General features: G+C 37.8%; 1 protein-coding gene across 1 annotated transcript in view; it reads right to left on the bottom strand.

The window, feature by feature from the left end:
* The window catches only part of LOC309485224 (cadherin-18), a 112,782-nt gene that overhangs the window by 55,983 nt on the left and 43,498 nt on the right, over window positions 1-13,301 (bottom strand). Inside the window, exons 3-4 of the mRNA XM_082152004.1 lie at window positions 9,055-9,349; window positions 282-401 (exon numbers count right to left, since the gene is read on the bottom strand). Of these exons, the coding sequence (XP_082008130.1) occupies window positions 282-401; window positions 9,055-9,349 (415 nt within the window). The remainder of the gene's footprint in view (window positions 1-281; window positions 402-9,054; window positions 9,350-13,301) is intronic.

Raw genomic sequence — 13,301 nt, 5'->3', positions numbered from 1 at the left:
ATACAGCCAAGATCCAAACAATACTGCTTGCATGTCAAGCTCTATTTCTGTACAGTAAAAGGTGCTAGTGGTGTATTGTATTGCTCACAGCTGTTTTCTGATGAACAAACAGTCTAATACAACACATCTCATATAGAAAGGTAAGGCACATTTCTTATGTGTACTTTTTAAATGTACATCTACTCGACAAAATGCACCAGCAGCTCGAAACCTTCAAGCAATAAAAGCACTTTGTGTTAATTCACCCTCACGGACACTATGAACAGAAGTCTTGAATTTACCAGTTTTGGGGTCGACGGAGAAATATGGCTGTCCGTGCAGAACGCTGTACACCACCCGCGCACTGTTTCCATACGTAGGGTCATCTGCGTCTGTTGCTGTGACTTGAAAAACCGATGTTCCTGCAGAAAGAGAGAGAATAATGAATTGGTGGATGTGTTTGAAGGGCGGAATGAATGTTCTTAATGTGTTTGTGTGGAAGTACAATGTATGGGAGAACAAAAATACGTCCAAAATTATTCCTTAAAGGGATACTCCACCGAAAAATGAAAATTCTGTCATTATATACTCACCCTCATGTTGTTTCAAACCTGCATGAATTTCTTTCTTCTGCTGAACAGAAAGGAAGATATCTAGAAGAATGTCAGTAACCAGACAGTTTTAGATACCACTGACTTCCATAGTATATATTTTTTCCTACTATGGAAGTCAATGAGACCAGAAACTGTCTGGTTACTGACATTCTTCTAGATATCTTCCTTTCTGTTCAGCAGAAGAAAGAAATTCATGCAGGTTTGAAACAACATGAGGGTGAGTATATGATGACAGAATTTTCATTTTTCGGTGGAGTATCACTTTAAACATCTTCCAATTTTCTTCACGTAGACCTAAAATAAGTCCCTCAACCACACAAGGAGAGTTTCTCCACTGTTTCTGCTCAGACCAAGTCAACAAAGATTAAAGACAGGCTGGAAATGCAGTTGTGTGCTTTGTAATCTCTCTCTGTGTCTTTTAAGCCCTCTCATTCCCCGCTCTGTCTTTGCTCATTTCAGCCATCCGCTTACAGTCTGTCTTTCTAGCATTCTTTCCCCCCCCCCTCTCCAGCTGACAGTAGATCTCTCATTTCTTGTGCTGGCTCGGGTCGCATTTCTCATCTGCACTTGTTCTTGCTCACTTTCATCACAGCTCACCAGGTTCAATCCATCCATCTGCATTGTCTGGTGCTGACGTACTGCAAACACCACAAAACATTTAATGCAGTCTTGAGGGCTGAGGCGTAAAATAGGATTATGGAGGCATAATCTTGAATTTCATTTTTTATTTCTCTCAAGTCTCCTTGCAAATTGTCTCTCTCTTTCTCTCTTGCCCTCTTTTCAAGTATTTTTTGTTCTGTGTTGTATCGTATTTAAAAATAAGTTTGGACAAATCAAAACAAAAATAATCATTTGGTTTAAAAGCTAACAAAAAATGTTTCATTTTGATTTCTTGAAGAAAAAAAAAATATCTTACGCAATTGTGGTTCTTGTGTAAATGTCTCTTGTTTTAAGGAAGTTTAAGTGCTTGTATCGAAAAACATGACCGCATGACTGATTTTCTGCAGTGTTCTCTTGCGGTGAGAGCCAGCCGGAGTAAAGTCGAAAAGCTGTGTTCTCCCACAAAGACTTTCAAAAGCTTTTCAATTACGGTCATCACTCAGCGTAATGCACACGAGAGACACGACGTTCACTGGTTTCTGCATAGTTCAACAGCATAAAGACCTGATAGCCGCAATTACTGTAACCGCTTCAGATAATTGTAATTTTGGTTCTAATCCTGAAGCTTCAGTGGGTTAAAATGAGATATCTCATCCCTCTCTAAACTGTATCCAGCTCTCAGCTTCATAAAAAACATTTCTATCAGAGTCTACCAGCAGCTGGAAAGTTGCTGAAGCAGCTTGTCTAGAATTTTCTGATGAGTGTGTCTCCGAGGGCCAGCAGATGAACAGCGTGTGTGTGTGTGTGTGTGTGTGTGTGTGTGTGTGTGTGTGTGTGTGTGTGTGTGTGTGTGTGTGTGTGTGTGTGTGTGTGTGTGTGTGAAGGAAGTAATAATTCTGCACCACTAATAAAGATACTGAGGTTTTTCAGAAACTCCAAATCAAAATTTGACCCATAAAAATAAATTATAGTAAAACTGCAATGCAAGCAGTGGCTGCTAAGTGGGAAGATGGGTAATATTTAGACGTCAATACTGATCTTCAGCTGTTATATATGGCTATACACACTCAGCAGTCACTTTATTGGGTACCTCTTCTGAAAAAGACCAGCTTACACCAGCATGAATTTCCAGGCTGGTTTATGCTGGCTTTGGTGCAAATTGTCTGGCTTGTTTTCCTGTTAAATATTTAAAAATCCTTAAAAACAAGATACACTTACAAGTCTTAAAGGGGTCATCGGATGCAAAATTCACTTTTATATGATGTTTGCATATAAATGTATCTTTGCAGTGTGTGGAGTCTGTGGACACAACCACTATACAAAAAAAAATAAAAATAAAATAATCACTCCTTTTTTTTTATCCTCAAAAAGCATTATGGCCGGTTCAGATTACACGTTTTTAGCCCGATTTTGCCACGATCCGTTTGACATTTCCCCAAGAAACGTGTAGTCTGACATTGTTCTTGTCCACGACACGACACGATTTTAGGAGTCAAAATCGTGTAATCTGACACAGTGACCATCGCATAAGACAAAAAAAACGTGTAATCTGAACCGGCCATTTACACTCTCAATGATCAGGATTTCCTGAGCAGTATGATGTCATATTGATCATGCTCTGCACACGACCCCTGATGGACTGTCCGGTATTAGCATATTTCCCGTATTGGCATATTTCCACCCTCAGCCATTTGTATACTGTCCACCAAGGCAGCACTATAAGTGACTTGTGTTGACACCCCCCATGGAAGAGCAGTTGCTCATTATCATTTAAAGAGACATGCACTGAAACTGGTCGCTGTGAACAGAGCAAGCGGCAACATTCTAATCTGAAAGATGAAGCCTACCCGGAAGTGCGAAAAACTGCAATACATCGAAAATCCGCTAGGGGCAGGTCCCAAAAGGGAGCAAATGTCCATACACCCCCATGTTAAAATGTCCGTTTTCACAGCATAAATTCATGTTTTTACAGGTTGGTCCCATGGACTTTTATTGTATTTTTCGATAGGTTCCGAGTGCCTGACAACTGTGAGGGGGGTGAATTTTTTTCTAACTCGTTAGTTTAGATCGTATTTAGATATAAAATGTATGACAAATAAGGGCGCGATTGACAGCTTGATTGACAGCTGACAACGAGCATAGGCTGCGCCGAGTGGAATTCCTGAAATTTGACGTCTCGGCCATGATCTGACACAACACATCATACCTGTAAGTTATCCTTTCTGAACTTTACATAAGGACCCTAAAGAATCACACCAACTTGTGGAAAATGGGCATCCGATTACCCCTTTAAGATATTAACTTTAGTTAGTGTGTAATGTCGCTGTTTGAGCATAAACAACATCCGCAAAGTAACGACACTCAAGGTTCTAAGCAAAGGGAGATGTTTTCTTTTAAAGAAATTGCTTTTTCAAGGACTGCAACAAATGGCTGATATAGGGACTACACAAGCTTCCTCCAGGGTTAGTGACATCACTAACCCTAAAATGTACATAAACCCCACCCCCAGTAACAAAACGGGTGAGCCATGTTGAGAGCCATCAACTAACCATTCAGAAACATCCTGTTGCATTCTACATCTTTTACTCGAACTGAGTTAGGTAAGAAGTCTTTTATGTATGCAGCGCCGTTTGATTGGAATCTCCTCCAATCTAAATTAAAATTAGAAAATCTGCTGTAGACCGTTTCAAATCAGTTATCTGGCAAATGGAAGTTGATCTAACATTATGCAACTACTTTTAAGTGTTTTTAATCTGTTTGTGTGTTGTTTATCTGTGATGGAACTGATTGTACTGCTGCACATTTTGGCCAGGACACTCCTGTGAAAGAGATTTTTAATCTCAGAGAGCTTTTTCTGGTTAAATAAAGGTTCATAGGTGTGGTTTGGGCGTAACGTGAAATAAACCAATCAGAGCGACATCTCACATTCCCTTTAAGAGCAGTCGGGCTTGTTCTATAGCGCATTGCTATTGTAACGGCGGATTTGCCAGGCGCGCGCCAGGAGCAGTTCACAGCCAAGGAGAGCGACGTTCTCGTCACGGCCGTAAAAGAGAGAAGTTACATTGAAATGGAGAAACCCACCCAAATTAACTTCGGTTAAACAGGCGTATGATAATTTGGGTAAATGTGTAAGCTAGATGTATGCTTTTATAATAAATGGTCTATCTATCTATCTATCTATCTATCTATCTATCTATCTATCTATCTATCTATCTATCTATCTATCTATCTATCTATCTATCATAATAATAATGTATGATTTGCAAAAATGAAAACTGCTGCTTCTGTGTAGATGAGAGAATCAAAGGGTATGCGCGTTGTGCACACGACATTGATTATGGCCAAGCATGCGCCCTTAAAATAGCATATGAATAACATGCGCAACGCGCCACTGACTTTAAATTTTTTTTTCCTGGTTAGTGGTGCAATTGTTTTCTAAACCATCAAAATAGCACCAGGGAACGTTTGCGCCGGAACACGCCTCCTCTTTGCGCTGAACCGCCCGCCGGGAGCGCAAGTTCATTCCCTAGTTTAGCGACGTGCTTCTGTGGAGGGAAAAGCGTGCTTTGCGCGGGTGCAAAATAGGAATGATACATGCGTCGGTGTACAAAGTCAATTGCGCTGGGTGCAAGATAGGGCCCCTTGAGTCTCTCTGTCATTGTCAGACTCCGGTTTGAACATAAAAGGTTGAACAGTTTCTGACATGTGAGCGTGTGTCTGCAAGCTGCTAATAAGCTCCGCCCTCTTTGCTGGGAGCAGCAGCTCATTTGCATTTAAAGGGACACACACAAAACGACACGTTTTTGCTCACCCTCAAAAAGTGACGATTTTAACATGGTATAGGCCTAGAAAATTATCTGTGGGGTATTTTGAGCTAAAACTTCACATACACACTCTGGGGACAACTAAGACTTATTTTACATCTTGTAAAAAGGGGCATTATACCACCCCTTTAAGACTTGCTTTCATAAATGGTATTTTTAATATAGCCTAAGTGTATTTTTTTCTATCTATCTATCTATCTATCTATCTATCTATCTATCTATCTATCTATCTATCTATCTATCTATCTATCTATCTATCTATCTATCTATCTATCTATCTATCTATCTATCTATCTATCTATCTATCTATCTATAACTTTTTGGCCAGAAAAGACCCTTCCTAATACATACTTTGAAATGACCAGAAGATCATGTAGTAGTGGACACAATGTATATATGATATGTATGATAAGTAATGACTGTTAAAGGATGTATAAGTTTGCAGTAATGATCCTCTCACAGTCTTCGTTATTAGACCCTCTAGTTTCTAAGAGCTGAAAGGTCCAGTCAATAAATTCAGATTGGCAGAGACAAACCATCAACACACAATTAGATCCAGACACTCAAACGCACAGGGAATATTGACAGCAGTGGACTAGTGCTGCGTAGGGGCAGAAGTGTTACCGTCCAGACGGGCTCATTCTGCTCAAAGATGCCTACAGATAAACGCCTCCAAACACTCAGCCTCAGAAATAAGAGGAAACAACACTAATTATTCATTTCCCTCTTCTTCTGTCGATCCTCGTTACCACAGCATCTCTTCTCCATGTATCTCATCGATACTAATCGACTGAGCATGTGTTCCTACAGCTGCAAAAGTCAGTCAAGGTGATGCTCTGCTGGTGGACAACCTTTGGATTATCTGGTTAGTCTTACAGTACATTTCCAAGAGCAATGAATGTTATAAACCAGGTAGTCCTGATAGCGAAGAGTTAATATCAATGGAGAAATTATATAAAAAACTGTAGCATAATCCGGAGCGGTACTTTGATTTTACGATTGCAGCCTTAACTCAAGTCAAAACCCAAAGCCAATTGACCAGATTCATCTGGTTTTCAAATGTTTGAACACATCTATCAGATGAGACTGATATCCCATAAAGGCAGTGCATCACCTTGAGATAAAACTAATCTGTGATGGTCAAGTGGACAGTACAGCTCTAACATAACAGCTCTGTGTTCTCTAAGACATCTATAATTGGGATTCTGAACCCACTCTGCGCATGAATCGCCAACAGTAATGGACAACAGCCAGGCAATAATAGACTCCTTCAACATTGATTGCAGCTGGTCTTCAAATCTTACGATACCACATATCATTTGTATGGGCTTCAGTTGCTACGGCAACAGCCAATTGGGACCTAAATAAACAATAAACAAAGCTTTCTAAACCCACAGGCCATAATCTCCACCGAGAAGTGTTGCACACTGCCAAAATAAAGAGACATATTTCATTACATGCAAGCCAGGAAATATAGCCTTCAAGACTCTCAAAGAGATAAAAAAAAAAAAAAAAACTGAACGTGAGAACTTGTGCAACAGTGACATTGGTGTACATATTACAACATCTCTTTTACTTCTGATATACCAATAATATAATAAGCATTTTCAAGAAATCAACAGTGACATACTGTGTGTGGGTTGGAAGCGAGTTTACAGGATAAGTGTTTCTCAAAGGCAGGAAGTACAAAAAGTACAAGATACACGGATAAACAATTTGCAAAACTAATGTTCATCTTCAGCTATCTATTATGTTGCATTAATGCAAAAACTTCCTGCCTCTGTAAGTATATGAAATACAGTGTTTAATGAATGAAAGTACTGTATGTATAAAACCACTTGAATAGACATAACATTGGAATTTCAACTTTAAAAACTCGTAAATAAACTGCACTGCATTCCTCAAACTGTATGAAACATCAAACGTATACAAAACACAATCATACACAAAACACAACTCATAATGCATACAATACAGTACAATAAACTTGATACAATTATATACAATATATATACACAATTCTCCTGTAAACTCGCTTCAAACCCACACACAGTATGTCACTGTTCATTTCTTGAAAATGCTTATTATATTATTGGTATATCAGAAGTAAAAGAGATGTACAGATACTATACATTCACAACTCTTTGCACTTAATGACGACACTGTGCAACAACTGGAAATTGATATATAACATAAAACATTACAGTACAACACAATACTGCTGCGTTTGACAATATTATAGATCAAATAAATGCAGACTATCAATAACATGATTAAAAAAAAAATCTTATGATGTACATAAAATAAATCTTACATCATAAAACAAATGTAAATCATATGTTTAATGGGTGAAACTCTACTTCTGTCAGAGCACAGAAGTGGAAAATTAAAGAAAACTTGATTGCTACACAGAAGCAACACCCTGCAAGCGAGAGTTAAATGCTAAATTAAGAAAAAAAAAATGTGAATTGTGTTGAACAAATTTAATTATGCTCATAAGTTAATGTATTGACTTATCCCACATTAGCATTTCTATCACAACTGTACAAACCCCCTGCAGTTCCATCACGACCCCCTAGGGGTTCACATTCCCTGGGGAAACCCTGCTGTAAGAGAATCTCTCACTCTCTTTATATCTTTGCACTATTTCTCTAAGTGGAAGTGGAGCATTCCGGAAGAAGCATGAGCACATAATGCTCTCTAAGAGCTACGGGGCTCCTGAGGGAACTCCAGCCGCAAAACACAAAACAAGCGGATAAAAGCCATGGGCTGGATAGGGAAAAAAAAACTGTTTGACTTGGGAATGGAGTGAATCATGGAGATTTGAATTAGAAGTGATGGATCTTAGAGAGTGACAGCTTATACGTTTGCACCAGTACAAGCCTTTGGATATAATTGTTTTTTTGACAGCTATGTTTTTAAAAAGCCAATTCAATTTTCACAAGCCTTTTTTATCCATAGACATGGACCCAATCTCCAAAACTTGAGATAAACATTTTAGACAGGATGAGCAATATACTGTTCACTTCTCCTCAGAGAAAAGTGAGAACAAATCTAATGTGTTTGGACCAGCAAAGGCACATTTGCTCACAGCTACGTGGTAATGTAAGAGGTTGTAAGGTGGTTCCATAAAGACCAAAAGTCAAAATAACCTACTTTCCTGTATTTGCATGGCTTTAGTCTCTCATTCAATGTAAATCTATAGGAATTTTGTACCTGCTTGATGAGAAATCGTAGGCCAGATTGATTTGAAAATTATCACACCTCTCCTTAACATTCACACTGTCAGTTTTTGGGATTGTCAATCGCATTTACTTAAAGATGTGTGTCGAAATGTCCCGTTCACACAGCAACTTACATGAGCGTCTCGAATACTGACTGTATGTATGTGCAATGGGAGTCTTTTTACAGCAAAGTCGTGACAGTGACTAGTAGTAATATCAAAGATGGCGAAGTTCATAAAACTGAAATGTCACTTTTGACTCGACAAGAGTCCACTCAAGCTGTGTGTTCATCTGTCAAATCTTCATTAACTGACAATTTTGTTCTCATGCTGACATACAGTTCATAGAGCTAAAAAGCTTGTTCAAATCACCAACTCTACATTTAACCAACACTGCAAAACTACACAGAAAAATTACTTAATGAGTTTTTAATTGGTCTGCTTTCCTTGATTTTCAGTAAAACATCTAAAAATTCTAAACACAAGATAAACTTACTTTAGAAGCAACACTAAGATACTATATCTTAATTTCATGGATTGTATTTTGACTTACTGTACAATTACAGGCGCATTTTTTTCACTTGATTCACTTGTTATATGTAAAATAAGTGACAAAATTTGCCAGAGCAGAAAGACAAAATACACTGTATTAAAGATGTATTTCTATTAAAACCTGCTACATAAATGTATCTTGTTTTAAAGATTTTAACTGGAAAATTAGACAAATATACGTGTTATGAGTAAGTTTATCAAATGACTGCAAATAATTTTCATAAAAGACCATAGGTTAAGATGAAAGAGAACATTTTCTCACCAATTTCCGACATCTCAGGCACAGATGTGACGAAGGGTCCGTCTGGGAATTTGGGAGCGTTGTCGTTAATATCCTGAACTTTTATAATAAACTCTGACTCTGGCTCCAGGGGTTTATTGTTGTTGCGGTCGATGGCTTGTGCATGAAGAACATAATGTGATTTGTTTTCCCGGTCCAGACTTTTGGTGGCGTGGATGTCTCCCGTTACCTCGTTGATGATGAAGATACTCCCTGCTCCTTCACCACTAAGGATGTACCTGACCGAACCATCGCCTTTGTCTGAATTAGAATGCAGCTGAAATGAGAGACACAGAAACGTTGGTGTGTAACTACTGATGTGAATCAATACATTGCAATACATTCAATAAGCAGGGCTCATTAAGCACAAAATACTCCAATAAACCCTTAAGCTAGAAAACTTTTTTGTACCTTACACTGTAGTTGCTTGCAGACCAGACTGATTTGCAAAAATCATTTGCTGGTGGATAGGGAATTTATTAGTGTTTGCTAGGTAAATACATATTCTCTATGAAGTCGACCTATGAACAGCTTACTTATAATTAGCCCTGCACATTAAACTTGGACAGGAGAAAGAATTTAACATCAAAACATCATACGCATCACCTTTAAAGTGACTTGAAAAAGAAAAGGAGGATGCTGGATGTTGAATAATGTATTTGCATTTAGCAAACAGAAAAAAAGAACAGTCTTGAAAGACTTCAACTGCTGAACTGGAGGATCATCCTCTGAGATGTGAAATCTCAGATCATCTAGTGTTGATGTGAGATCTTGCCCTACTGCAATGTCGAAAGAGAGAGAGGAGAAGCAAGCCAAAAAAAAAAAAAAAAGCTTAATTGATAGGATGAGGATTACTTCCAGCTCTCTAGCTGATGGCTACCAACTCAGTTAAAAGTTAAGACAAATAAAAGACACTTATAAAATAATTAATTCTGCACGGTGGTCCCTGCAAACTACTAAGACATAAGCATGTTTACAAAACATTAACACATTTATACACCGAACTTGCACTACCATAATGTATCTGGATGTTATTATGTTCTCATTATTGTCAGTAGTGATTTTAAAATATTCTCATTACTGGTTTTGTGCTAATACAATGATTATATGATGATGATGATGATGATGATGATGATGAATAAACCATGTTATTTTGAGGGTTTGTTTCAATCTTATGTTATTTTGTTTAAATAATTCGTTTTTTTTTTTTTTTATGTTTTTCACTGGAGTCAAACTGATCCAAAACAAACAGTCTTTTATCAGATAACAGATACATTTCTGAAAATTGTTACACAATTTGTGACACAAAAACCTCAGTAAAAGCGCAAATGCCTAACAGGCTTTGGCTGTATCAAAGGCACATAGTTAAGGACATATATTAAAAGGGACAATATTTATTGATTACAGTTGTTATTTTGAGAAGAACTGTACGTTGTGACACCAAACATAGGCAAAGTCAAATTCATCAGAACAAGACTATTAAAGCTATTATGTCAAATGTTACCCTGGCATATAAATACTTCACACTTTCAACAGTATCTCACTGTTTTTTTCACATAATGAAATGTGCTTAATTGTCATGAAAATAAAGTCTCAATGCCAAAACAATCCTACTAAATAGGCTTAATTTTATATATGCACATATATAATTTGCTACTTCTGTTGATTTGTGTAATGATAAGGCTTTGTTGATGACTCCTTTAGTTCATGTGTTTCCTTTCTGTTTAGTCCCTGATCCCTTTGATTATATTGTTAGTTTGTTGCTATGGTTACTAATTGATTGTTTGATTATGTTCACCTGTTCTTCATCCAGATTCCTTTGTATCTACTATTTACACCCCCTGTGCTTCAGTGCGGTTTGCATTTCTCTAGTGATATCCTGTGTATTGATTTTGTAAACAAAGACTATTCTGGAATACCCTTCTTGTCTTCGTCTTTGTGGTGTCGGCACAGACTGGGACAATTTGAGGGTAAAATTTGACCTGGATACGTTCTTGAAAGCTTTCGTAAGATTCATCCATCTAAATGTCAGCTGCATTTTCAGGACTTCACGAAAGTCTTTGCACTTACAATTACCTCTCCTTGGGGACTGAAAGAATGACCAGGCGTGAAAACAAACCGGTACATGGCTGGGATGATGTCTGGCTGCATGCCATCAAGATGCACCTAATAATTATTATAATTTAAAAAAGCCGTAAAAGACAATACTGTCATTCCCAAAGCATGGTGAAAAATGACAAGACTGGTTAATGTTTCAGGAAGGCATAATGTGAACCCATGGGATACCTGTGCACTGGTGTCTCATCTCTGCACACAAGTAGTATGCTCATTGCATGGTGTCTCAAGGCTCATTGGTTTTGTGATAAGGCAAAACATTGACAGAACACTCAAAGCACTGAAAGCCTTGGTTCTCCTGAGTGTTTTATTGTCACTATCCAATAAATGTTAGATTGTGATCCACTCAAGCTCAGTTTAATGACTCAAGCACAGACTAAAGCAAACAAATACATAGCCTACACCTCGAGCCATCCAATCATTTATAGTCCACAGGAATTCAACACTGATGCTGTTACTTTTTTTAATACACATTACTAATCTTATTGTGCCTCATCAGTGCACATTTGCAGAGATGAATGGATTATGTAAACTAGAAGCCGAATGTTTTTTTAGGCACTGGTATAGCAAACTTATATTGAAACATCCACTCTTTCATGATCCAATAAATTCCAGATGGATAGAATACCTATGCTATTTTTCTCACTGATTATCTTGTTTCACTCTGAAAAATGTCACAATACCAAGTAAAATAGGTTGGGACTAAAGGATTGTGATGTTGGTAAAGATACATTTTAATATATATATATAAACTCTTGATTTTGAATAGGTTTTCATGCTTGAATGTTCAAATAAAACACATATATTTTCATATATTTTACAATGTTGCAGCACCTCTCTTTGTTAGTCTGTCAGTAACGCTCTGTTTAGTGAGGCCGTGTGTCCACCAAAGTGTTTTTTTCACGCGGCTGGCGTATTTTTTCAATTGTTTTCAATGGGAACGGCACGTTTTTAAAACGCCATGAGCGTAACGAGGCGCAGTGCTCATCACTGTCACTTTTTACCCAACCGTCCAATCACAGTGGAGGAGGGGCGGGACTAATACGACACTGACCAACCGCCACATTCTGCTTGTACAACGTCAACAGATGACAACAACAAGCATAATAACGGAACAAAATCATTTAAAACAAGCGCAAGAGAAAATACATTACATTGTATCGACATTTTAATATAGAATCAACACAGAAACAAAATATGTGTGAAAATAGATACTAGTAACACTTTCGCGGATATTCTGTATCATAACAAGCATTTCTCAACTGAAAAAAATACTGCGCTGCCAAAACACTCTCAAGCGCCCACATCTTGGTGTTTTCAGCAGAGCGCCTAGCGTTTTCACCTGGCTAAAAACGCTTTGGTGGACACATGGCCGTCTCTATGAAGCCACTCCTTCCAAAAAGCGCAGTGTGCTCTGATTGGGTGGGCTGGACCAGTGTGTTGTGATTGGTCAAACTAAACCAGCCCACGCCCCTCTGATGTGTATAATTGTACACTCTAGACTACAATAACAGGCGTTTCAGGGAGTTCAGAAACAGTGCGCACTGATATACTTAGTAACTTTGCAGACCTTTTTTTATGCTCAAGCAGCAACATTACATGTTAAAGAAAGTTGAAAATATAAAAAAGCATTACAGAACCCCTTTAAAGCAAACATATCAATATAACCTAAAATGTTTCTAATCAAATACATCAAATACTTCTGAGAGTAAATTATCTCATTGGTGTGTCTGTTTTTATTTCCTAAGAACTTTTATAGAGAAATGTTTGAGCAACCAAATTTTCCTCTGGGCTCAGTTCTGTAGACTGAAGAAAAGTGCAGTTTAAATAAAAAGAGACTTTTCCTTCATTTAATCTGAATATTGTATGTGGCGTTTTAAATCAAAGCTCAGCTGGTCTAATGATCGTTCAAGGCATATTCTGAAGCTATTAGTAGCTAACGCAACACAAATGAAACACTTTAAAAATGTTAGAGAGCACAAATAAGATCCCAGACATCGATTGTGAAGTTATAATCTGATAAGAATGTATTGCAAGGACCGCATTATTGTCTTTGCAGCCCAGTTTGTGGACATTAGAGAAAAATGGCAACAAAATATATCAGACACTTCAAT

This window comes from Leuciscus leuciscus, assembly GCF_965113295.1.
Source record: "Leuciscus leuciscus genome assembly, chromosome: 21".
In the NCBI taxonomy this organism is placed as follows: Eukaryota; Metazoa; Chordata; class Actinopteri; order Cypriniformes; family Leuciscidae; genus Leuciscus; species Leuciscus leuciscus.
This window is presented reverse-complemented; position numbering and strand designations above follow the sequence as displayed.